Here is a 27,537-nt window from a genome sequence, read left to right on the forward strand (position 1 = left end):
GTGTGATGTGATCAATATTTTGCTTGATCCATACTTATAGTGACGCCCTGTATGCACGATACGACCAATGGGAGCGCAGAATCAATGAAAAATGATGGAAATACGGGAACCATTTTTCAAACTACATTCACGAGTACAAACTCGCGGGTAAAGCTAGTTGTATCTAGGCTAGGTATAAATCCTTACCTCGCGATGGGATTGAACATGTTTTTCTCATTTTCCAGTGTACGATGCATCTGGCCAGTACAACCCCAATATGCTGTTCGGCAACGAGTTCTGGCTGGGCTCCATGATGGAGTGCCGCGACCTGCAGCTGCCGCAGTACTACGACCAGGTGCCGCCCTTCGACGCCGGCTTCTACGTCATCAGGATCAACATCACCATCGACAGGGATCACATACCGCAGGTAGTTATTATGTAGCGTCAGGCCAGTACCACCAACATGCTGTTCGGCAACGAGTTCTGGCTGGGCTCCATGATGGAGTGCCGCGACCTGCAGCTGCCGCAGTACTACGACCAGGTGCCGCCCTTCGACGCCGGCTTCTACGTCATCAGGATCAACATCACCATCGACAGGGATCACATACCGCAGGTAGCATATTATTTAGCGTCAGGCGAGTACCTACAACATTTTTTTAGTGTAATATTTATGATTCATTTAAACAGAAGGTTTTGAAACATTATTACACATAAATATTACATTTTCGTAATGAAATAGGTAACTGATAATTATATTATCTAGTTTTATGCAGTTTTCAGTTACATTAGATTAATTAGTGTCAGTCACCTTTTTATTTTGATGATATATGGAGTTCAATATAATTAACCAATTCAAGACTGAGTTAGTTACCTATTAGGCTAATAAAATAATGAGTGCTAAAAATGTAAGCAGCAATGTATAGCGCTATCTGGTGACATAAATGTTGTTGACAACAAGTACTCTCCAAAACAACACCAAACTAACAATACGATCGACTTTGAATGACTGACTGTAATCCCTTCCAACATTAAGGAACTTTTAATATAAAAGTTTCACTAGTACCTCCACCGCTGAACTTTCTGTCGATATGAAGTTCGGTTGAAAGTTTAATCTTTGTTGCTGTCCAAAACATACAGTTCGGTGGAGTTACTCTTTGTGAACCGATCGACGCTGTTATGAGGACATCGTTGTACACTTAGTTTGATGGAGCACTCTTCTGAATCTTCGAGAGTCTCATCTTTGGCAGCGGTTCGTTCGTGGAAGTTTTAAAAACAAAGGTTTGTATTTATGGGCGAAGTGAATGGAGGAGGCTAATTCGGAGTTTTACTACTCTTTTAGTTTAGCTAGATGTCTGACATTTGAAATCAACGCTCGCTTCACAGTTCACACTCAAGCGTAATATTTAACTTTGAGATTTTTTCAATTTCAATATTAAGGCTGAGTTGCACCACCTATCTTTGACCGTAACTATGGCGATAACCGGTGCTTTTTGTATGGAATTTGACAGATTTTTGACGTTTGTCAAAGTTAAAGTAAGATGGTGCAACCCAGCCTTAGTGTCAATTTATATAACTTGTGTTTCTGCTTACTTATAACAACAGGGGCCAATAGTAATGAATTTAGAATCGAGACCTGGCTCCAATAGTAAAGTAGGTACCTAACTTTAACAGCAGAATCAGCGAGCCAAACCCAGCCACGAGGCGATATGTTCACGAGCACCGTTTATCGGCTCACGCCAGTTGACGTAAGTGGGTTGGCTTAATAGTGAAATGGGAGATTTACAGCAGTCAAGTGGAATATCCAGGGTTCCCGTTTAAGTTACAAGTTCACGTGTTGATAAATCGCCTGGATATTATTTCCGGCAAGTACGGGCTGTACTCGTAGCTCGACGAGGCAGCGCCATTTGTTTGCTTTTATAACGACATCTCTGTGCTTTTCAAAGCACCTTTGAAGTTGTTTTCAGATAATAATATATTTCTTCAAGTCAGAGGTCTTAAACTAATAGGACAAGAAATTTGCTTAGTTCGGTACACCTATCGTGTGGCGAAAGGTCAGCTAAAAAGCACCACATATTTCAATTATTAGGTGATCAATACGTTGTCCGAAAAAAATACATAGTTCTTTGTAGGGCATAGTAAGCCGCAGATCAGATGGAGTAGCCAAGTAGACCCCAGAAGAAGAATGCTGCAATGCGCCATTATAACAAATTCATAATCCAATCCCATTGTTCTTCTGCTTCTGTTTTGGATGGTAATTACTTCGATTTTCCTTTGTTTCTCAGGGAAGAACAATACTGGTGGGCGAGTGCTTACCAGCCTCATGCGGGGTGGCGTCAGTGGAGCAGGTGGTGAAAGCCGCGGAGGCCGCCGCTGCCGCCCGCGCCGCCGCTGCCGGATTGTCCGCGTCGCTGCGAACGCTCAACGTGCGGCCTGTGCCTGGGCCTTACGATGTATACGCGGACCGCAAGTTCCAGATACTAGCGTAAGTATTGACACCAGTTTATCTTCAATAGGTTGACAGCACTTCAATAATACTCGTACTTTTTGTAATCAGTCAAAAGGTGATTCTCCCATGATTTTAATAGCAATACCTACCTACGAGACGATCATTTCGCCAGAGCAATTTTAAAAGAAAAGAAAAATATGGTCTCATTTTTGACCTAATTTCAATTGTATAGATATTTAGGGCTAAATATGATTTCCAGCTTCTGATATTTAACTCACTCCTCTTATTGAAACTAAAGTTAAGTAAGTCCTTCGGTTTCATACCTTGTACTGAATGCACGTTATAGTTATTATAACCTTACACGAACTCATAAAGAAGCTTTTACATAAAAGTGGGTCGAATCTACTTAGGTAAAAGTGGGACAAACAAAAGTTATTTTTATTAGAAGTGCAGTGTTGCATCGTGCACGTGAACGAATAAAATGCAAAGAACTCATTTGTAAATGTAACCGAGTCAGCTGTGCGCTACAACATAAGGTCGTAGATCGTATGAATCATAAAGCCACATATTCTTGGGACAAGAAATGTTTATTGAATCCTAGTGCTCTCCCAAGACTATTATGCTAGTATGTGGTTTTAGCTAGCGTACTTCAAGCTATAATAAAGTTTAATAGAATTTGATAGGTCCTTTTTGCGAGAAAGAGTACCTACTTAGTGAACGACTATTCTTAGAGACTTTCACGTTTATATAAAAACATACAACACATTGAGGGCATTTTACGAGTATGTTTAAATAACTAGCTACATAAACTTATGTTCGACCTAACGATTTAGATTTCTTTCCCTGCTTGAATATCACACCATTATAGAGGTTTATTATATTGAAATAAAATGCCTCAATATCTTCACATCATTGAAGACATCTATGTTAGGGGTGTTCCTCCCTAAACATGTAATTTATGTCTTCGAATCGATAACCTAACGATGTTGGAATGTGTTTGAATGCGAAATGCGGCAATCTGTGATAAACGTTGATCCTCTTACGTATCCGGCGGTAATAGAATGTACAGGTGACGGTGAAATCCTGCCGAAGCGCCTTGACGTATAGCTGCACTGAATCTTTACGGTACATTCACATTACAACGAGTGTAGGGTACATCCACATCTTTACGTCACTCGCGCCTGACATGTGGAGATGTAAATCCCTTTAAGGCCGTAGCACATTTATCAACCCGGAAAGGGATCGTAACCGTATCCACTCGATGCGGACAGTATTATTTGTATGAAACTCCATACTTCAACGCAAAGTTATCCGCACCATAACGTAAACGCCTCGCCTCGCGATTAACAGCTCGCAAAAGGCGATACGGTGTTGATCCCTTTCCGAGTTGATATTCTGCTATGACCTTTATCCGGCGTTTCGCTACTAGTTAGTTATGACCAATAGTTACATAAAAAATACCTAGATTTTCCTTACACTCATCATAACGTAAATAATGGTTACATTTATTTTACAGCAGTTAAAGTATTTAGCATAAAGTCACACGCTGAAAAGAGTGGGACAAGTTCAAAAATTGGTCTACATTCGTTTACATACGAAAAATAATGGCTATGTTGACTTTTGTGCTTTTTATGTCTAAAACCACAGATAACCTAATATTAGCAAAAACTAGCAAAGTATTAGCAAAAAGTTTTCAGGAAACATGTCAGCGTTAGACAAAGTTTACCTTTTTGCAAAGTGGATCGCGTAGTGAAGATTTATCTGGACGCTGGGACGCAACATATTCAGCTTTATCATAGCCGCGAGCCGAGTTATAATGAATGTGGAAACTTGCGGTTACTTTACATAAATGAATTTAAATATTTTATAAAAGTTAAGAAGATTTCTTTTGTTTACGCTGATAAAGTCAAGAAGTAGTTTAAAAGCAATTCCCCTGTAAATTAAAAACCGCGGTTCCTTTGTTGAATGTTGTCATAATTTTTTTTTTTTTTAATGTGTCCTGGCTAGTTGGAACCTTCTTGGCCGCGCTACTGGCCATTTATAAACTTTTTTATTTTTCTAAGTTTGGTTATTCAGATAGGCATTTGTTTTTATTTATTTGATGATAGAATTAAATTCATAAAGCTGTTTTGTTAATTGAATTTTGCAATTTAACTCTTGCTAAAATGTTGCGATTGTGATTAATTTAAATAACTTCATTGTAAAAATTGGTAAACAAAACTGAACATAACAAATTCAAAATGTAACCAGAATCTGATAAAAAAATGGACGACCACAAAAATCTGTTGGTAAGTTTTCGATGTCTAGAATCGATTTCTTGATCTGATACGCGAACAGATTTCACGCCGTCTCTGAAATGATATAGCTTATCGCATTAGGGTACATGAGGGGAACAGATGATCACTTTATCGGCTTCTACAAACAGTGCCTAGCGTGCCGCCAAAATTGTAGCTAGATTGGGAATCGGAGCCTGGAATTAATTTAGACTGGGCATCTCTTGGGTGTACTCGGTAAAACGATATCGATATCGTTATAGCAGCACTATTCGCTTCCATTATTCCTACTAGTATGACGACTTGATGCTAGGTACTATTTACTCGTAATTATGTAGAATATTTAGGAGTTTGAAAAACTCTAAACTTCATTCAAAATCGTCAAAATTTTTATTAATTAATTTAGTTTGAAAACATTAAAATGCGCATCCAGGGTTGCGACTCGTTTGTATATGATAAAATGTATTTAATAACATTTGTTAAGGTGTATTTGAAGAGCCGTTTCCCGCGGTTTTGGTTTTTCGCAGAAAAATAATTAATACGAGTATTATCTCTCAAGTACCTATTGAGTTTCTGTATATTAATTTTATTTAGGTCATATTTACAAACATCATCAGTATTGTATTAATTATAATAACTTATGTAAAGAGCGGCACATACAAAAGCTTCATGCATTAATTACCATTTAATTGCGTGTCACGTAAAATTTTTGCATGTCATTTCCACCACTGCAATTTTCAGTGGGAATGACAGGCATTTTTATTAGCATTTTCTATGATAAATACATTTAATTAACACATTTAGTACCATAAACTGTGGTAAAATGGTCAGTTAAGCTGCAATGCATGTACTTATTTCTCATCTGCATAATATGTTTGGTCTGCTAAGTCGTTAAAACCATCAATTTACATGCTAATGGGATATAATATTACAACATTGTTTCGGCAATACATTAAGCAACTGTTTGACTCAGATTATCTTACAATTAGAGAAGACGATGATAAATTAATGTAATTAAACTTGGGCATACAGGTTGAGCATATAGAAAATTAATTATAACAGCAGAGGTGCTCTTAAATTTCATAAATTACATTAAAGTTAAATTGCCGTTTAATATTTGATGTTGATGCATAATTCAGTAACGTTTGTTTATGTTAATGGCCCTTGTTTAGTTATATTTTATGTTAGTTAAAATAATTTTATATTACCTTAAATATTTCGTTGACAATATGTTATTTTGATCTTTTGTGTTACATACAAGCAAAATATTTCACAATGAAGATCACACTATCGGAATGCTCTTTGTGTAGGCTTTTATTAATAGAGGCATAACTTAAAAAGGAATTTCAATACGTCCATTGTTCCTGACTTACTTGACCCCTAGATGGGGCAGAGTCCTCCATCGCGTTCGGTCTTGAGCTTCGCGTTTGTTCTCGCTCCAGGTCTTGCCGATTTTCTTCCATTGTTGTAAAGTATGTTTTATTTTCAACAGTTCGGTGGTGCTGCTGGTGGCTGTGCTGATGGTGTTAGGGTCGTTCTACGAAGGATACTTGGAGAGGAAATACCGGCTTCTGCACGAGGCTGAAGACCTTGAGCTGGCCCACGACGAGGTCCACCATAAACATGTAAGTAAAGTTCCCTAGTAATCACTAAGTTTTAGTTGTAACAAGGACATTATTGACATTGAATTTTTGGCTAACTAGTATTCTTCAATTATTGAGTGAAAGGCCATTCATAAAAATATGACTTTTGAGCAATTCCATTGTCAATTTTCTAGCAAGTAAAGACTTTTTTTTACTACCAAGAAAGCTCGAGTTTATACAATCTCTATATTTATATATCCCTGTATTAATACCATTTTATTTGGAGAGCAAGATAAGCTCCGTCTTAGCGTGTTTTTCGTGCTAATCTTGCTTATTTCAATTAGACTTCTCGTAATACATGCAACCCGCCCCGGTTTCACTCTGATTATTACATAGGTGCTGTTCTGTTCTATTGTAGTTCAAAAGTAGTTTAGTTAAGCATTAAATACGAATAGGTACATATTTTGTATATTTTTTATGGTTAAAAGGCATTTTCAAATTCTCATTAGTGGACACGTATCAGGGTAAGAATACAAATAAATACGTTCTCAAGAATTATAATTTCCCAACATCTTACACATAACTCGAAACGTTTTAGATATTTTGACTCATTAATTAATTTAATAGTAAAATCATTAACTAAATCCATGGAAATTTCACAAGAGATTTACATTAATTCCAACACAAGTGCTGTTAATGCGCATTTAAATGATACCGCAATCTGTTTTAATGCAGATCAGAATCTATTTGATGGTGTCAATTTAAATAAGACTTAAATATCCATATTTACTATGTCATTAAGACTTATTGAACTAAAGATTTTTGACATGAACTATGCTATGAATGTAATGCAATTTTCTGTCGTATTAACTACTCGTGTTTTACAAAGAACTAAATGATATTATTATGTTCTTCCACGTTAAATCAGGATGAATGCAAATAAAAATTACAAAATTACAATCTTATGAGTGTGTTTCAATAAGTTTAACGCAAAAGCTAAACTAGGAATAAACAGGCACTAAACAGACAGACAGTCAAAAGTTTAAACAGACTAGCGAAGGCTTCCTAAATTCTCCCTTAAATTCCGAATTCACACACGCCATTTTAAAAGCCATTTTTGGAGAGACATCGTAAGAGCTATTTTTAGATTTTTCCATTTCCCAGCTGTTCGTCCAACACTTGCTTTGGTTTGTTATTATTATGTCGTGTGCTCCGACTTGGCTTCAGTCAACTGATGTGTTGTGCAGGCTTTGGCACTTGTAGTTTACATTAAATTACAAGAAGATATACTGAAATAGGAATTAACATGAGTATTTTTAAGGTATGCTTTTTGTGTTTGAACATCAGTAAAGTACCTACATACAACGATGAGTGTAACCGCACCTTAATGTGACAAAATGACTGATAATGAGAGAGATGGTCGCTTTGTAGTTTCTTTTATTTTGTTTCGAAAGATCACGGCAAGGAGGAATTGAAAACTTAGCAGCACATGAATACCCTATTATTAGTAGAAGTCGAACTTAAGCCCCTGCTATGTATGATAACGCTCACAAAAGGTTCTCTAGACTACTTAAGTGTAAGTTTAAAGTCGTACATGGCAGACACACTACGTTTACGGTTGTAGTGCGCCCCAGGCAAGGGCGATAAGCCTCCAAGAGACTAAACTTAGGCATTTGCGTGCCGGGCGGGATTACAGCGGTCCTAAGCCGCGGAGACGAGCGCCGAGCAGTGATTAAAGCGCCCGCCCGGTACAATGCGGCCGTGTAGGGAGATGAACATGTACTTAAGTAGGTATAGGTGGACTGAAACTCACGTTAAAATAGTTTTTAAACAATAGGTGATTCGGAAAATTGCACGATGAAAGGAAACGTTGAAGGGATCTAATCACTAATTTATGGATGGATGGATACGAACGTACAAATAACAAAAGGAGGAAATGTAACTACGTGACGTTATAAGACTGTACAAATTGCCAATATTACAACTGTCTCTGCGGTCTATTCTGCTAGTCGACTACAGGGCACAAACTTTCCCAAATCCACTAAAATTGCCCTAACAGAAGAACTAGCATTATCATTATTTTTCGTTCCTATCGTTAGGCATTCACGTCACGCTTCCATCATTACATAATAAACGTGATTAGGAGTGAACTTAACACAGTTAGTTATAGCCAATTGTATTGTCTCGTGGGATGTAAGACGTGTGCATAATATTTGCAGCTGAATAACAATGTGCCGCTGGCCGATGGAAAGGCGGTCGCCGACAACAAGGACAAAGACCTTCGCAGGGAAACTTGCGGTAAGTCATACGAGATGTACGGTCAGCCACCATGCGATAAGGTAAGTATTAATTATTTTAATGGTCATAAAATCTTGCAACATTATACGTACTTATAGGACACCCTAGTTGAACACGTTTTAAAGTGACGTCACTTTCAAACAGTGTTCAACTAGAGTGTAACTGAGAGTGTAACTTTTATTAATAAGCGGGAAAATGTTTAGCGCTTCTTACTAAAAAAAGATGAATTAAATTAACTTAAAGCATATTGAGCTGAATACAAATAGCTTTCTTATTTATACAAACTGTTTCCTCATAAGCAAGGTTTACCCTAACAAAAATAGTTCAGTAATGCATGTGTAGGCAAAGACCTCAAAGAGGTGTTTAAATATTGAAGTATTTTTATGGGCGAATAATAATATTTTCAAGCTTATATGGACTCCAGACAGTCAACTCCATTGAACTTTACGTAAAGGGATAAAAGAGATTTGATAAATTCTGTAAGCCGAGGAAAAGCCTCGCGTTGAAATATAAATAAGGTGGATTCATTGCGTGGTGAATAGGTACATACTTTTGCAAGAAAGGATTTTTTCCTGGCGGCTTGGTGACTGTAATTGAACCGCCACCGGTGCAGACGGAGAAGATGGTGAATTGTCTGCACGTGAAAAAGAGGTTGTCCGGCTTGCAGAAATTTATAAAAGTTACCGTTCCTTGTGTGAAATTAGAAAATGTAAATAAAACAGCTCACTCTCAATTGACACAATTTATTTTATCTCGTTAGCTCATGTACAGTTAACAATTACGATATTATAACTACTGTAATAGATAGTGCCAATCTCAAGGGATTCAGGGTCGCTAATTAGGTTCGGTTTGGTGAATATTATTGCCACTACAAATTTCTTAAAACTCAGCCTAAATAATTAAAAGACTCTACTAGTTAAGATAACTGCGCGATGTCAGGTCGGAAAGACTCCTACTTGAAGGATAGAAAAGTGTGTACCTTGGAAGCCATGCGGTTATAAGCCGTTACCCTGAACGTTCCTCTCTTCTTCTGGGGTCCAACGGGTCTCGCACACTTTTAGGCTACAAGCAGCGTCCTCCACGGCCTCAAGCGCGCAGTGCCAGATTAAGCTCTTGCATCTCCTCGACAGGAAAGCGTTCAAACTCTTGCAGAGACAGAGGTTTGATGACAAGGAGGAAATGCGAAGAGATCAGCAGTTTAGAAAGGAGAAATAATTCATACGAAATGAAGAGAAATTAAAATATCAAAATATTATGTTTAAATTATAAAATAATGTCTATAAAAATGAAAATCCCGCATCTGAAACGAAAAATACGAGTGTCAGCATCACATGTGGAACGTGGCATTAGGTTATGAAAAAACCCGCAATGGGAAACAAATACTTACAAAGACTGTTCGCTAATTTGAGCTTCACTCGCAGTCTTCAGCAACCCAATACCCTCATCCGAATAGGATTTAGGGAAACACCACGTACTGGAATACGAAAAATATCAATCACGAAAAATAAATAAATTCTCCGACGGGAACTTGCCTCATGTGTGTTATTTTCTTTTATTTATCAAGAAATTATCGTGGATGCATTATGCATCACACGATTTGAAACACAGAGGATTACATCCCAGAAAATAATAAAATTGCGGTTGCGCAAGATCGACCAAAATTCCAAAGTGATTTGACAGCTCAACTGACAGCTGCGAGTCATTGACATCGCAAGACGTTTCGTTTCGCCGCTTAGATAAAAAGAAAACACTAATAAAAACCATGATGAAAACAATTTCCAGAATACCGAAAATACTCCATTAAAAAATAGAACAATCAAAATAAAAAACATTAGGAAATGTTTCAATAAAATATATTTGAATTTACTGAGCAAAAAGCGCCATCTATTGCAAATTAATTCTAAATCACGCCAATAGATGTCGTTAGTGGTATCCAAAAACTGAATATCGAGTAAGAAAATAAATTTGTGAAAAACAGCAAACGGCAACGTTACACTTTGTTCACTCGAGCTTGCTCATTTTAAGTAACATTTTCAAACTTCTGCTCGTAGAACTATTGACTCTACATTTTTGTGTACTAAGTTCATTAATATCTATTTGGTTAATTTCTAATGTGTCCGTAAGTAGGCCTAATTTTGAAGAAGAGAGATAGTAAAATTATAAGAGTACCCTAGTCAGACCTCTTTTGTTACAACTCACATTATAAAAGAAAAAATAAGAGTTATCATACTAAATCCTACCTAGTACCTACTTAAATGAATTTAACCCACTTGAAAATAGTTTTGTTGGCTGACTCTACAAACATTATTATGTATAGAAACCTGCACTGTACATTACATTAGGTAAGAAGCCATGTGCCTCTAATAAAGTTAGCAAGCACACAGGCCGGACTCCAGGGGACTAATGAACGTCAGGAGTTTGGACAATCTACCTTAATGTATATTAACACAAATTATTTTTCTTAATATTACTTAAATTGTCCTTGCTCTCTTCTTTCAAGCATTCGAGACGAAATATGTCTAGACTGATGAATTGCAACTCCATTTAATGAATCCATTAGCAACGCGTCTTTATTATTACTGAGCGAAGTTTAAATAGCGCTCCGCTTCTTTATAAATCGCTCATTGTGCTCCAAATTCCAATACAATTTCTCATTTCTATTAAGATTTAAGAAACACAGATTTATCCTAATTGGAACGAGTTAATAACCATCATTGGAACTGGGAAAACAATCTTTGATTAAATCACGTTTCGGCTAATTAATACTTGTTTGTTCTGGAGATGAGACTTATAATTAAAATGGGATCTACTTATTATTTCAACACAGCCGTCTGTAAATAGGCATTATTAGAAATCTTATATATTTTTGAATAGAAGAGCTTTTAGTTCTATTAATAAATACCGAATTTCTTATTATTATAAGTTATTTTCATAGTCAGACGAATCCTTAGTGTTCGTAAATGCCCAAAGGACGGTGTCGCCAATCTCCACGTGCAAAATTACCTAAATTAAATTGTTCTTACGTATTATGTTTTATTTAATCAGGTATGCTGGCGGAACTCCTTCTATCCTTTTCAATACTGTCAAATGGACGTACTATACTCAGCACGCAGAGGCCTAGTGATGGTGCCCTCACTTGTCTACATGGAATAAGGTAATTAAAATTAAGGCTATTAATACAAAGTAAATACTGGTTAAAAGCACAGCGATATTATTACCCGATTTCGATAAAAGACTTAATGGACCACTTCTCTTAATTAAAAACTCTATTTGAATTAACCATTACGGTAGGCACGCAATATTCCTGGGAACGATTTTAATTGTAAAGTTTCGTAGTTATTATTGTGGAATTTACCACAATGTTCAGTTACAATTACAAAACTTTCTGTGGTTTAGGATTAGCTAAGTAATGATTTTGACCCTATATTAATAACCTAATAGCTAGATCTACCTTAAAGCCCTTTACCCAGAGTAGGCCACGTCACGCAACGAGCTAAGTAATTTAATATTCTACTAGTAACATACCAAGTTACTTGTGTTTAAGACACATTTTAAAAAGAAAGATAGGAGATAGGCATGCAAATGAAGTTCTCATATAAATACTGGTACCAATGCCAATTTCCTTTTGTCCAGATTTCTATCAGTGATGTGGGTGATCATGGTGCACACCTACCTGACGGTGTTCTTCATCGGAGACAACAAGACCATGCGAGTGGTCACAGAGAGGAACTTTTTCTACCAATCAGTGGGCAATGCTTCTTACTGTGTCGATACATTCTTTTTCATCGGGTGAGTTGCTATTGATTTTTTGTGATAAATATTTATCTTTATAAAAACCTTTTTAGTGGCTTAAGCCCGTGTTTTCATCGAAGTGGAAAATTTTATATCAGAAAAATCCATTCGTCTCTTCTTTAATAACTTTTTCAACCTGCTTAGAATCACGTTTTAAATATTTTTTCAAAGTAATTGATAACAATCTTTCATTTTAATTATATTTTTATTTAAATTAGTCGTTCCTACCCAACATTTAAACCATTAAAATTCAATGAAAGCAATTAATTTGAGAGCATCGCTAAAACAATGGATAGCAATTCGTGGACAAAATTAAACTGTACAAAAGGCAGTTTTATTCCCGTTAAGCTGATTGTGATACTCGTAATAATTCCGTTCGATTGGGACTATAAAATGCGATTGTGTGTTTGTTACAGGATCTTATAGAATTCTAGGTATAGACTATTCATATCTGCAATTCACTGTCGGAAACTCGACTCGGTTTACTTCTAAAGTCGGGCTATTAACAAGTTCTATGTTATTCCAGCGATAGGTAAACGCCGGATTTTCTACACGGAAAATGTACTTGCATTTCACATAAATTCACTTGACATATTCAATCTCGAAGCGGTTGGTCGTTCTAGTCTTTTGTAATGCTGTATAATGTAGTGAGCAAATAGTAGGAAAGCTATTCCATTTGAGTAATTTTAAGTAACCTCCACCACGGACTAAGAGAGAGTCCAAGGTTTCCCCTCTATACTCGCTATTTAAGCGATGAATGGAAGGCTTGATTAAATAGGTAAATCTTTTTTTTTTTGCAGCGGGCTGTTAGTGACAGTGCTCTTCCTCCGAAGCGAGGATCGCAAGAACGCAAGGAGAGCCGAAAAGAAAGACAAGCAAGATATAAACAAAAATATCAACGGTTTCACCAACTCCGCGCTATCGATCTCCGTAATCAGCCAGCAGTCGTTCAAAGAAGACTTGCTTGACACGAAAGTCAAAATCTACAGTAAAGGAGAAGTGTTGAGGATAGTGAAATCGTTTTTCGTCTTGTTCTTTTACCGGGTGGTAAGACTGACGCCCGCTTACGCCTTTGTGATTGGCATTACAGAGGTATCTCTCAGGTACATCTACAACCAGTCGGTGTTCGACCCTGCCATCCCGGACCACATCACGTGCGACCACTTCTGGTGGAGGAACCTGCTGTACATCAACAATCTGTTCACGAACCGCGAGATGTGCATGGTCTGGTCATGGTACATGGCGAACGACACGCAGTTTTATGTGGTCGGCATAATACTGTTATTAATTTCTGTGAAGTAAGTGGAATTTCAATTGCGAAGAGGAGTTGCCGTTCTATTCTGGAGCTCTATTAATTTTATACATAACTTTAAGCGAATAAATTAAACTTCAAGCAAAGTAGATGCTATAAATACCTTTATGATAGCTTTTAGTTCAGCTTTTAATTACAAATATTTGTTCGTTTATTGATCACCTTATATTAATCGAATTAATTATATTCTAGACATCCGAAACTCGCAGCAATATCGCTCGGTATGGTGCTATTAAGTTCTTGGGCGACGACGATCTACATATCGGTGTGGCACGAGTACAAAGCGCGGATACAGGAGCCCTTCGAAATGTTCGACTCGCTCTACGATAAACCTTGGTCTAGGATCGGACCCTATTTGATCGGTAAGTCGAGATTTACGAAAGAAAAATCTTTGAGATTCCGCTTTTTCTAAAGAATCCAAACAAAAGCTTTCTTATGATCGCTTTTCCTTGTCGGTACAAAGGAAATAAATTTGTCCTGCGTGGTCGTCCGTAACTCTTCATAACGCGCCCTTGTACAAAAATAGTTTCAGTGAGATAAGCTTTCGAAATACGTGCTAAAGGAGGATTGAGGAGAATTGATGTCATCCCAGATGAAATCACCACTACCGCTGGTCGTATTGATAAAGATTTCAGAGCTATGATAGCCGGCCCCTTAAAACCGACATAACTCTTAAGTGGCTGCCGTTTTATTACGTTCCTCATCGATTTCGACAAAAAAGCTGTAGTTTGGGTGTAAGGACATATCGGATATCCCTTTCGTAGGTCAGCGAGCCCATCATAATGGCGTCTCGCAAAAAGCAAATGGGCGGCCGAACAGTTTGATAACTCTGCGGGCCCCATTCACTCGAGATATCCTTTTGAAATTAGAAGCTGTTTATCTGCGGAACAAAATTCCAAATGCGATAATTCATTGTTATCAGACAAAAGAATGTTCGAAATGAGCCCGTTCATTTGGGTTTTCATACCGCTTAAACTTTTGATATCAATCACAGCCTATCTAAGTGACTAAAATTAGTCTTTAAGTGAAATTGACCTTTGGCACAAAAGGCCAAAGTCGTAAAATAAACAAGTTTATTCAACTTAGTCTACATAGTTTTGCTAATGGCAATAATAAATTAATTAATAGAATAACTTTGCAAAGTGCCTACTTTATTTTAAAGGACTAATAGAAAATGAGCGAGTATTTTGATCAAATTGATTGTTCATAAGTGCCTCATAAAGAAGGAAGTGGGGCTAGTAAAATTCAATGTACGTGCGACCTACAGGGACCTATCGCACTAACTTCCAATACACTTGAAAGGGCAATTGTAGTAAATTGTGTACCAACTTCGGGGAAATAGGAAGCAATAAACCAGTACTCTAAAATTTAAACGTTAATGTTGGTACTGCACATGGACGTCTATATTTACCCAACTGCGTTTTACTGGTACGTACATCCGTATTCCGTACATGAAACATTTGGCATGATAAAAAAATAAGTTATAAAAATCTGAATAAAAATTGCGAGCGGTAAAAAATCTACTCCCGTTGTAAATATGCAAACGAGTTAGCATGATTGACACAGTAATTTACAAAGGAGACCGTTTTCATCAATAAATAAAATACAAGTGTAAATTCTATTAAACTTTTACGGCACTGACGGGATAGCATCAAAATGTTTAATTCCACATGCAGGTCACACGTATTTGCTTAACACTTCAATACTCACATTTAATTAACGTTTACCACTAGCTTCTGTGTGGCTAGCACGATAAACATTCGTCTTCGAATCGTTTGCGTATTCGAAAAAATGTGTCACCCAGCCTTCAAATTAAACGATAATATGTCGATCTCGACTGTCTAAATTACTGAATTCACTTTAGGTCAAGTTCACAGGGGCGCTGATTAAGTTTTCATACTAAATTTTTTGCACCGGAGGGTTCACCTTTTATTTGTAAAGATAATAAAATATTACTGCATAAAACTCAACTGTGTAGAGATATCAGAAACTAGCTGTGCTAGCAACTTTGTATGCATAGTAATGGTTTTCACAGACAATCCACATAGTCACCATAATCTCATTTCTCAGTCTGTAGGTACAGCCATTTTAGGCATTGTTCTACTCACTCACTCTTTCCTAAAAACATGAAAACGCACTCACGTTTTAATTTTGTATGGTGATTACCGAAGTTAATCAATTATGCCCGGTAGCGTCAATAGGCATTGCTAAAATTTTGCAAACCATTCAGGGCAATTATGTTGACTCATCAATTTTATCACCACACGCAATCAACCGCTGTTGATTTGCTTTGCTCAACCGAGCTCTTACGTTTATTTTGATATTGCATAAATCTGAACATAAATATTGATTGAAACAACTAAGTTTCACTGGTTTCACTGACAACTTTATAGTGCAAGCATTATGTATTTAAATACGCTTACACAAATAATACTCACAACCTAAACTTAATATTATAAGAACTAAAACTACTTGCGCATCGTGTAGGGCGAACCAATTTACATTATGTGGCGTAAACCAATAGATCATAGTTGATTTCAGTATAATAGTCCATATGTCATGTACTTACAGGCATAGCAATCAGGCACTATAATTAGACATCATATAGACTTGGCAATTACAGGTTGCTCAGTAATAGTGTTATTGATTAATTGCTTTAATTAAACTGGTTTGAGCCTAAATCTATGGAGTTTACCAACAATAATTGCTTTCGTAGCCAACAATACACATGGAAATTGAATCACACACCATTATTGTAGAGATTACTCGAATCAGAAACATGTTATTAAGTTCGAAGTTTGATGATGTCATTAACTTAATTAATGAATTTACGTACCAACGGCTCTACCTTCGTAGAATTGTGTTGTATTATCAGCGCTTCCTTTGGAAACTGTGTTTTCCCGGATCCAAACAAACACCCAAAATTATAGAGTTCGAACCATGAAAACTTGCATTTAAAGAAATATGAGATTAAATGTAAAGTAAATCAAAACTTGATTTGAATATTCCAACTTTTTGTATATCCAAGCCTCCAAAAGGATTGCTTGGTCGTGAACTTTCCAATTCACACTTTCAAATAAACAAAGGTTTAATTGATTTGAATAAATTAGCACTGTTTCTGGGGGATAAATCATTCATACAGGCCGCTGAAAAAATTAAAATGTAATAATCACAAAAGTTATTTTCATGTTATCTAGTTAGTATAGTAAATAGGTAGTACAATAAATATGGAAGTACATGACATAAATGACACCTCGTTTAATTTAGTTCATCAATAAGTTATTCTCTGGTTTCTAGGTATGATGGTGGGCTGTTACCTGCACAAGACAAAGTGCAAGGTCCGCATCCCATACTGGCTGGTGGTGGCAGGCTGGGTTGGGTCCCTGGCCATCGTCGGCAGCCTGATCTTCGGCATGGTGGACGGCTACTTCGAGGTCTGGCCCACGGCCTTCTACGTGAGCGTTGGACACACTGGTAAGTGGAACATAATTGTTAACCTTTTTCAACCCTGGACACCAATCACAATATTATTGTTAAGGCTTAAGCTCAAAGGGGAGTGAGAGTGGATGAGAAAATAGCATTTTTCATAACTATTTTTTTTTTCAAAAGCAATTTCGATGGGACGAGCGTGTTGTGGGAGGAATGGCTAAAGCATGGCATGTTAACAATGTAGACAGTGAGATTTTCTTTATCTTCAATTCTGGGTTAAAATATACAAGTATTATGCCTTACAGGAGTACGAACATAGGTCCAATCTTGACTGACTTTTCTTCATTCTAATTCAAAGTACCCAATAGTAGGTACTAAGGAACTAAAATTCTATAATATCTGTAATTCCAAAGCTGAGAATGCACAGCTTAGTGCAGCAGCCGTTGGATAAACAGACTTTTTGTTGGCAAATAAAATACTTTTTACTTTTACTTTACCTGACGAGTCTAAACCAATAAGAAGAGAATAAACATTGTTTATTAAATCACGGAGAATACTTACTTAAACGTACCTAATTTCCGCCGTTCTCCTCGACGGAACGAAGCTTGGTATCAAAACCGCATAGATCCCGAGGCATCATTATTAATTTTGCAAATGCCTTGTTACGACGCACGTATTCGATGTAAAATGAAGTATCCACTTTTCTCAATTTTGTATAATATATTGAAGTAAAAAAACTCATCAATTTCGTTTGAATTAATGCTCCGCTTATTTGTGAAATTGAAATATGAGTAATTCATACATACTGTTGTGTGTTGTTACTAATATTACTTTTCTGAGTGTAAATAAATCTGTAAGCTTTACGAGTAATTTGTTCCAAATCCAGCACGTAATTTCATGTCAGAAAACGAATAAATATTTAACTGCGGGTTTTACGGCCTCTCATAAAATCTGTAAAGTGAGTGTACTTACATGATTATAATTTGGTTTATTTACAGTACCTACTAACAATCCATTGGTATACATAATACATTTAAGAGCTCTATACATTTTTGTTTCCAAATCAAACTTAGTACATGTTCTAATTAGCTGACACCACCCATCTATTGGACTTAATTATGTACTTCTTATGTACCTACTCTCAAAGCTCAGTTCAACCAAACATTTTGTATAGCAACGCAGTGAAAAAAAAACATTGGATTTACTTTCAACACCAATGCGTAGCATTTACCTAGTTAAAGTCTATAAAATCAGACGTGTTATCGCCCTAAAGCCAGTCTAAAATCACGAGCGCGAGCAACCAATTTTAGTGACCAATAAAAATCACTGAAATGTCATTATCACTGCTTCTAAGCCGTTCATTTCATTTTAGGTCATTGATTTTAGTTCCCTAGAAATGCGCTATGAAATGTTTGACTAACTGTAATTGACGTCGTTCGTCGTACATGAAATGCTGCTTGCAACAGCAACTCTCTAGCTACAAAGCAATCCAAATTAATATTAAACATACCCGAAAGATAGGTTATATGAAAAGCGAAATTATCTTGAAGTGGATTGTAAAAGATTTAGAGGTATTAATTTGTGTCGGTAACTTCTTTCATGGGGATGGGAGTCAATCGATTTTCTTTTCACATCAGACTATACACTTTTACAGTAAAAACGCTCTTATCACAGCTGCTTAAGATGCCACAATGCTTAACTTAATGTGCAGTCGTCTGAATCGTCTCTTGCACAGGCAAATTAATGATCTTCCACACAATGCACCGAGAACCCATTATCGCTAACACTGTCCTTTTGTCGCTAACTCCTTTCGTGATAATCTGCGCTCATCTAAAATTCAAATTGAGTTGACCTTAACCCTAATCTTGCCTGGTCTCGTATCAAAGGCCCCATCAATTGCTGTCGTTCCATTTTGTCTGTCAATACTACGATTAATTCCACTCGATTTTAACGAGAATTAACTCTGGTGCTTTCTTGAATTCAATTTGAAATATTTAATAAATTATGGACCGTTCAAATAAATGTTGGTATCAGTTTTAATTAATATAGAGCAGTTGTATTCATCATGTTGTTGATATTCATCATAGAAGATTTAATAAAGCATAATAGATTTGACACTCAGTGATGATGTTTGGTAACAGCGTAAGATACTTAATTTGTTTGCTGATAAAAACTTCTAAAATTTCCTCGTACCAATCCTTAATTATCATCAGGAAGATTGAGGTGACACGCTAATTTGGACTTTCAAAATAAGAATAAACTTCCGAAACACAATTAAACTTGACCCACCAAAGGACATTGTCAGAAACCGCCTAAAAAACCGCCCAAAAACATTAACCCATCATAATTATTTTCTATTTTTTTTAATACATTAAGCACCCTTTCATTCTAATGGACACTTAAGCATTGAAAAATTAAATAAATAAGTCTTTTAACGTTTATTCTATAATACTATTACAACTTCCGGACGTTTTGGTGCGTGGCATGGTCTAAAACCTATCAAGTTCCATTATTTTTGCCGATAAAATCTGTACGAGGCATTACCGTACTTTATTGCTGGGAGTCCATGTATAGTGATGTTCCTGCGGCCATCATAGACAATAAAATATCGATTTTGAAAATAAAATAAATCGATTAGAAGACTAGATTTGCGTTAAAAGCTAAAAAGATATTGACACTATTACAAGAAGCTTTCTAAAGTGTCCAACTGGTCGAAGGTCGTAAATATAATGAAAATAATTAGGACCATAAACTGATATTCATGGTATCATAACTGTAAAAGTGTCAGAATCCGATGTTGAATCCAATGCCAGTTGAAGTGAGAGAAACATATATCAACCTAGTATAGTTGCCAGTCTCTTATAATCTATGCCAATGAGGGTTTTCGCGATTGAAAAATCCGCGAGATGGCAATACGTATACGCGAGGTCCAAATGCTGCATGATTGGTGGATTTTGACATATCTGTCAATGTCATGTCAAAAATAACCAATCATGCAGCATTTGGACCTCACGTCTACGTATTGCCATCTCGCGGATTTTTCAATCGCGAAAACCCTCATTCATAGCGCATGTATAATAATAGACCAAATGAACTTTTATAGATTGTGAAAGAGAAGATAAAGATTTTATTATTTTATTAAAATTGCCACGAGGTAGTTTTTCAGTAGAAACCAGGATTGGATAATCGCTACAGGCAAGTATCAGAACATTTTATAAATATTTTTAATCGATAAGTATATCCTTGTGAATCGTTTTAATAAATTGTCATTTTACTTTTTCAATTAAAACTTTTTCAATCCCTAGTCTTGTCAAACTGTCATAATGTCAACAAATTATAAATGTCACGTCAGTTGACTCAATTTCAGTCTTCTGTGCGTTTATTGTATTTTTATTTCAATGAAATAGTGCTAAAGGGTTAGTACTAAAAGTGAAAGCCTTTTTTCAGAAAGAAAACCAATGTGGTGCCCTTATTATTCATACTGTTTGAAAGTTACAAGTCAGTGATACAGAGTTGCCGCCATTATAACTCCGTAGTGATACCATACCAAAGAAGAAGTTTTCCTAAACACTTTTGTTATTTTTATATGTGATCAAATAAAAAGGATTAATTCTACTGCTCAAATGGAATAACTTATCCCAAGAGACCGAATATAAAAAAAAACCTCTCCATAGAAATTATCACCATCACGAGAATGTAAATTTTTTTGAGAATTTGATATTGGTCCTGTAAGAAAAGTAGTTGTATTTCAGTAGTAGAATCAACCCTTCTTGTTTCATCAGCAAGAGTAACTCGGCCATTCTCAGATGAGCTAGTTTTTGCGTGTCCGGGCTGTTAAATCGTTAAAAATGACAAATTAGAGACATGCAAGTATTTTTATATGTTACTTTACAACCCTATCCAGTTCTGCATTAAATCATAGGCCTTTATTTTAAGTATTTGTGTCTTAATTAATTTCATGAACCTCTGTTCTCTAATTACCGTGACGCGTCCGCACACCGACTTAATGTTAAAAGTTGGCTGTAATTTTTATGTCGTAAAGATTTGGTTTACTCCATTCAACATTTTAAAGAGTATAAAAGATTGTCTTATGCATAGCAAAATATCTATTCAATAAAACCATTTTGTAAATAATTAGAATTAAAAAACTGCTTGTCCGAGCAAAAATCCTAATTCCCGTGACGTTTTTTGTTTTTGGGCACACAAGCCTAAATAATAATATTTGACACATCATTTACGTGCGCGGCGCGAGCCCTTAGTTAGTTCTATGACCTGTAAGCAAGTAGACGTCTATTGCGTTGTCGTACCGTCGATGAATTGCGTAAGAGTATAATTACCATATCTTTGGTTTTCAATTTTTCTATTTACCATGTCCTTATTTTTAAACTAGATTTTTGAAGGTAGATCCACGTTGTTGATTTAAATAGAATCAGTACTTTGGCCTCCATACGTTATAGTAAGACAGTATTTGCATACCCTGCAGATTTTGGAAATTTTGAAGAAAAACTATCGTTTTCTAATTTCCATGTACTAATTACCATATATTTATAATCACCGTTGTATGAAGTTATTACCTACAAATTGCACTCACGATTGAATAAGTATGATTATAAAATACCTAGACTTTCGCATAACAACTTTACGGACTTTTCTTCCAATCTGACATGAAAATTTTGAAAAGCTTTCGTTAGAGTTACCTCGAAATAGATTCGATTTCATGACGAATGTTCAGCTTCAGTTGCTGCATGGTTGTTGGATTTTAGAGTATTTTTAACCCCTAAGGTAACCCCACAAAAAGAAGTTAGCTGGAGTGAAATCGGGGCTTCCTGATGGCCAGGAGATGTCACCCCTGCGTGAAATATGTCTCGTACCAGATATTTATTTTTACTATTAATATCATTGATATTAACATGTTAAATCATTAATTAATTCTAATATAATACCATTAAAATCTATCCATGTTTACTTTGCCCTAAGAATATGAGATTGTCCAATAGTAACACTTACCTGGCGTGATCACATTAAGAACAAAAGGGAACAAATGAACAGTCAATGGGCCTTTTCAAGACGAGAGTGTTTAGGCACTTTGTACCATCCTAGACTGCATCCTAGACTGCATCCTACCTGCTTTGTTATGCATGCATAGAAAAATAACTTCGTGATATGCAATGGATACTGGGCAGAAGAAGCTTGGAGAACAAACTAAATACAAATGCATCCTAAGACCCATGTAGACATATTATTATGGCATCGACCGGTTTACAAAGTCCACTGAAGTGATACCAAACGTCAAAGAGGGTGTAGAAAATTCCTGTAAAGCTTACAAACAAAGACTAGACCGTCATGAAATCTATTTGCTGCATCCCTTCTTAATTCTGAGAATTCTGCATTCAGGCTCAGGAGAAAGCGAATAGCATCAATCTGAAAACTTATTGTAAAAGAATCGAGGTGACAAATCATGGGATATGCAGAGCTGGAACTGTCATTATTACAAATTCAATTTAATCTGATAATGGGTGATGGCTGATCACAGATAGATTAAAAAGAAGAAAAAACACTAATAATATCATTAATACATATTTCGATATAATTATGCATATCCGAAAAGTCATATTTGTCACACCTGATTGTCTGTATCTATCGTTTGTTACCACATATAAAGCAAAAAAATGATGATTCAGATTCTGATTCAGCTAAATGCTCTCATTTTAAATGTGACACATAGCCCCTTCTTGTTGAAACTAAGTGTTCCTGTTATAGCCTCGATTCTTGCAGTATACTGAAAATATCATGATACAATAAATAATATAAATTAGTGTTTTTCTTTTTGCAAAGGGTTATTAAGAGTACCTACAGCCTTTTATATGACGCTATACAATATTTGTGTACAAATTTATCAATGCAAGATGTTGTTTTTTTGCTATTTTACATATCTTTTCTAATTACCGTTAGATTAAGTATTAGCCTTATCTAATTACCGTGACCATAAAATTTTTGGGTCTCATTTACGCGAAAACCGTTTTGAATAATTTGACGCCTTTACGATTGTTAAATTCGTACTTTTCATGTGTTTTATATTTAAATGCGTTTAAGTCAATTAAGCCAAATTTCAAAAATAATATGGTAATTAGGCTGAGAACGCCTAATCGTGAGAATGACCGAACTATAAAAACGCCCTGTAGGTAGGTATTATTAAGCTGAAGAGTTTGTTTAGTGTCAAAGACTGTCACACAGTGTAACATAAATTGGCATATTATGATAATGAACATAAAAACTTAAATAAATATTTATGTTAATATTTTTTCTATTTATTTATTATCCCAAAGCTTCACAGTGACAGCTGAAACAGCAATACTGTTGTAAAACTAAACTTAGAACAAACTGTTACAAATATTTTACAAATTAAAATAAAACCGCATGTTGCTTTACTTTCTCGTATAGGTAATAAATGTAATTAATGGCTAGATTATTAATGTTACTTTGTTACCCTCAATAGTGAGGAGATCTTATAAAATGGTAACCCTGATTTTCATTGTCATTCAAGTGCTCTTTCTTCGCATAGGCTTCTGTGATTTGGCCAAGGGCCACACACATTGCGATATAGTTCCAAAATACTGAACTGTCCTATCGATGACATTGACAGTGGGGCGCCACCGTCAATACCGGATAGCTGGTTTCGATTTTTGCCATGTTGGAAACCATATAGTTGAACGATGGTAGCGCCCCCCTGTCATTGAGTTTGGTGGGACAGTTCACCGTGGGTCATCTATAACATTATGCGACATTGATTTGACAGCAGCGGAGTGAAGTCTTGCGACTATGCAAAATGATACCCTGTAATCGTAGCGCATATAGACATAGACGGGGCGGGGCACATAGCTCGTAGAGCTGATGGCCGCTGGGGCAGGAAAGTTCTTGAGTGGCGACCACGAGCCGAAAGACGTAGCGTGGGCAGGCCTCCCACTAGGTGGACCGACGATCTGGTCAAGGTCGCGGGAGGTGCCTGTATGCGAGCGGTGCAGGATCGGTCTTCGTGGAAATCCTTGGGGGAGGCCTTTGTCCAGCAGTGGACGTCTTTTCGGCTGAAACGAACGAACGAACGATACGTATTACCGCTATTTACCAGACATTACTATTTATTGCATACTCGCCGGATTACACGTAGGAGCACGCGCGTTACAGCTTCGGCCTTGCATTATTATAAGATCTTGTTCCGCCCTTTTTCGAACTTCCTCCGTGAGGATATCCCCGCCGAATTCTATGATGAACCTATCAAAAGTCATATTCTGCAATGTCAACCCACCACAAGGTGGACCGACGACCTGATAAAGGTAGCGGGAAGGCGCTGGATGCAGGCCGCTACCAACCGTGCGATGTGGAAGTCATTGGGGGAGGCCTATGTTCAGTAGTGGACGTCCTGTGGCTGAAATGATGATGATGATGATGAAATGAATGAAAATGACAAATCTTCGAACGTGTATATACCGTGCCAAAGTAATCATATAATTTTGGCACCTTAATAACTATTGCCGTTTTTGTTGTAAAGATCATGCAGCGCTACTTGCGGATATTATTGGAAAGAAAACTATGTGGGCTCTAGATCTGAAGCCGCTTTAACGAACACGAAGTGCTCATACAATGCGGCGTATTTTCTTCCAGTCTTTAGTCAGGAATTTAGTCGAATTAAAACCCCGGTTGAACGTGATATAGCCGCACTAGAATACGATGCTTTTTTGCATAATCGCAAGACTTCGTTCCGGTGTCGACCAAATGTTATCATGATGTATGTGGCCCAGGGGTTACTGTAGCCGCTAAGGTTTGAAACTTCTTGCTTAAAATATTGTAGTCTTTGGCATAGACTACGACGGTAGTCATGGAGATAGGAGTTTGTTATCTCGTGTCAGATGTAAATGGTGAAAAGAAAACTCATGATTCGTGTTATTTTTATGCAATATGTAGGTTTTTTATAAAAGTGGAACCCCGAGTGATCTCCAAAACCCATTCTATTATTATATACGATTCGGCTTCGATATCTATAATACAATAGGATTTTATTTCATGTGTCAGATGACAAGGGTGGAAACAACCTACGATTCATGTTGTTTATTTACGTGCAATATGTGGGCATATTATAAAAGTGGAATGCCGAGTTGTATTTCTAAAACTTGTTCTATTATTTTATACTATTTGGCTGCGACTCGGCGTGACGACAATACAAAACATTTTTCGCGAATCGGTGTTCATACATTCACACAATACATTAGACGCCATGTTGTCATAAACGACATATTATAAAATCGCTGTGATTTAATAATTCTTAATCATTAATTTTATGGCAAGTGTCCATCAGGAATCATTGTTCTTACACACAGAATCGTATTATTTCGCTTTCGGGTAGTAATATGTCAAAATTGTTGGTTCTTAGGCGAACAATGTATGGAGAACGAACATTGTCCTTTGCATTAACTTCGGCCACACGACTCATCCAGGAGGGTAGGACGAACCCGGGCCGCTTGGAATTCCGGAAACATATCCCTTTCATTACAACGTGAGTAGTGTAATGGCGGACTTTGCCGAAAGAAAATTAGGCTTGTCCTTAGATACTTAACTCGACACAATGGGATCGGTCACGTCAGTGTGAGGTCGTATTTTGAGATTACGCTCAGTACCTAATAGCTCCCTTGATAGTTTCAAAACGAATAATCCATTCCTGTAACGACAGACAGTTTAACGAAACAATTATACTTATTTATTTTTGTCAAAATTTGTACTTAAACAGTTTGGTATTTAATCAGTTGGAAGAAAAAAACTGTTAAATTATTTTTATTGTTCATCTTTATTTACTAAACATAACTTACGAGTATGTATGCTCTTGATCTAGCTCTACAATCCAGCTCTACTTACTCGTAGGTAATACGCACATACTCATGATCAAACCGATTGTCAACCAGCTAAAAATTAAGCATATCTGCGCTTGGATTCCTGTCTGTCTAGTCCGTTTCGAAAGGGGAACTCTGACAATCTAATTTTAGAGCAGCTGTAGTTGACTGAACATTCCTATACGGCTATACCTATCCAAAGCACATACCCGCATAGAATTAGGCCATTAGCAGTCGATCACACGCAACTAGCCCTACCCAGAACCCGACAAAGGTTTATTATCCCTTTGATTATCGCCTGCTTTGAGCCACTTTACACTTCACGGGCTCTGTGTCCGATTTCACGGGCCACGTTATATTTATTGCCGAAGTAAATTATAACAACGGTCTCCGAAATAATATTGCTTCGGGAAGCCCAGTCTACCGCCCACAATATGTACCTACCGCCTTATCGTGGAAAAGCACTCGGCCTAGCTTCATAACTCATATCCTATTTCACTAGGTAATATTATTGTGTACTGTAATATGTTTTGTCTAGTCTAGGTTATATTACATTATGTTTCTTGAGGTATAGGAGATCATAAACACTTGCTGGGTTTAGTGGATTCATATTAGACGTGAGCTTTTTATAGCACGCGTTGTATACCAGTAGGTATGAGTATTTGACAGCTCTTATTATTAAATGTAAAGGGTAAGCATAAAGTTAAAGCTCTATTATTTCACCTGTCATTTGTGTAAACAAATTACCTATACGAAAATAAAGATTTCGTAAATGCTTCCCTGTCCATAAATCACAATACCCTAACGTTAATTTACCGTTGGGAATACAAAAGCTTTTGACTTTAATTGTCGTTTCGGATTCGGCCGCATTGTGTTGAAAATAAAATGTATTTATAGTAGGTAAGTATACCTATTTTGCCCCAATTAATTTCAGTTTCTACGTTTCGATTCAAGTTTTGAATACCACAAAACAAACGCAAATAAATAGAAGAATCAGATATTGCTTTGGTTCTACTCGTATTTAGTGGCCATCAGATTTCTCATCTCTCCCGTTTATTCAATGCGGCCGGGATATTCGTCTGGATCGCGCTGATTTCGCGGAGGCTGCGATGTAATAGCCAGATTCTTTTTAGACGAGCACTCACCGATGGGCCTACTTACATTCTACGAGATTTGATCTGTGTTCTTTCTAAAAGTAGCTTTTATTAGGATCGATATAAGAAAGAAGATTAGTTAACCTTCACCGCCAAAAACGCGCCCCTCTGGGCGGATAGCAAACAAGCGTGATTGATGTTCACGGCCCAACCCATACTTGGCTGAGTCCCTTATTAATTTTAAGATTGGCTTGATATTTTTACACAACAAAATCATTATGACAGATTCTTTACATTTTCAAAACAAGTAGGTACTTAATTAAAATAAGTGATTTATTATAAGCAATAACCCAAAATGGTTACTACTCGTAATAGGTACCACATTCCTATAACTTATGTGACATACTCGTATTATCATCCTCTTTTTCAAACTGGTATTTTTTTACCAGTCT

At 36.6% G+C, this 27,537-nt stretch overlaps 1 protein-coding gene across 1 annotated transcript in view; it reads left to right on the forward strand.

Annotated features, from left to right (window-relative positions):
• Positions 1–27,537, forward strand: part of LOC135078355 (nose resistant to fluoxetine protein 6-like) — a 92,366-nt gene that overhangs the window by 56,635 nt on the left and 8,194 nt on the right. Inside the window, exons 3-12 of the mRNA XM_063972955.1 lie at positions 225–402; positions 433–592; positions 2,262–2,461; positions 6,191–6,323; positions 8,501–8,579; positions 11,625–11,733; positions 12,213–12,368; positions 13,172–13,669; positions 13,876–14,045; positions 16,981–17,157. Coding sequence (XP_063829025.1) covers positions 225–402; positions 433–592; positions 2,262–2,461; positions 6,191–6,323; positions 8,501–8,579; positions 11,625–11,733; positions 12,213–12,368; positions 13,172–13,669; positions 13,876–14,045; positions 16,981–17,157 — 1,860 coding nt within the window. The remainder of the gene's footprint in view (positions 1–224; positions 403–432; positions 593–2,261; positions 2,462–6,190; positions 6,324–8,500; positions 8,580–11,624; positions 11,734–12,212; positions 12,369–13,171; positions 13,670–13,875; positions 14,046–16,980; positions 17,158–27,537) is intronic.

Source organism: Ostrinia nubilalis, chromosome 2 (assembly GCF_963855985.1).
Source record: "Ostrinia nubilalis chromosome 2, ilOstNubi1.1, whole genome shotgun sequence".
Lineage (NCBI taxonomy): Eukaryota > Metazoa > Arthropoda > Insecta > Lepidoptera > Crambidae > Ostrinia > Ostrinia nubilalis.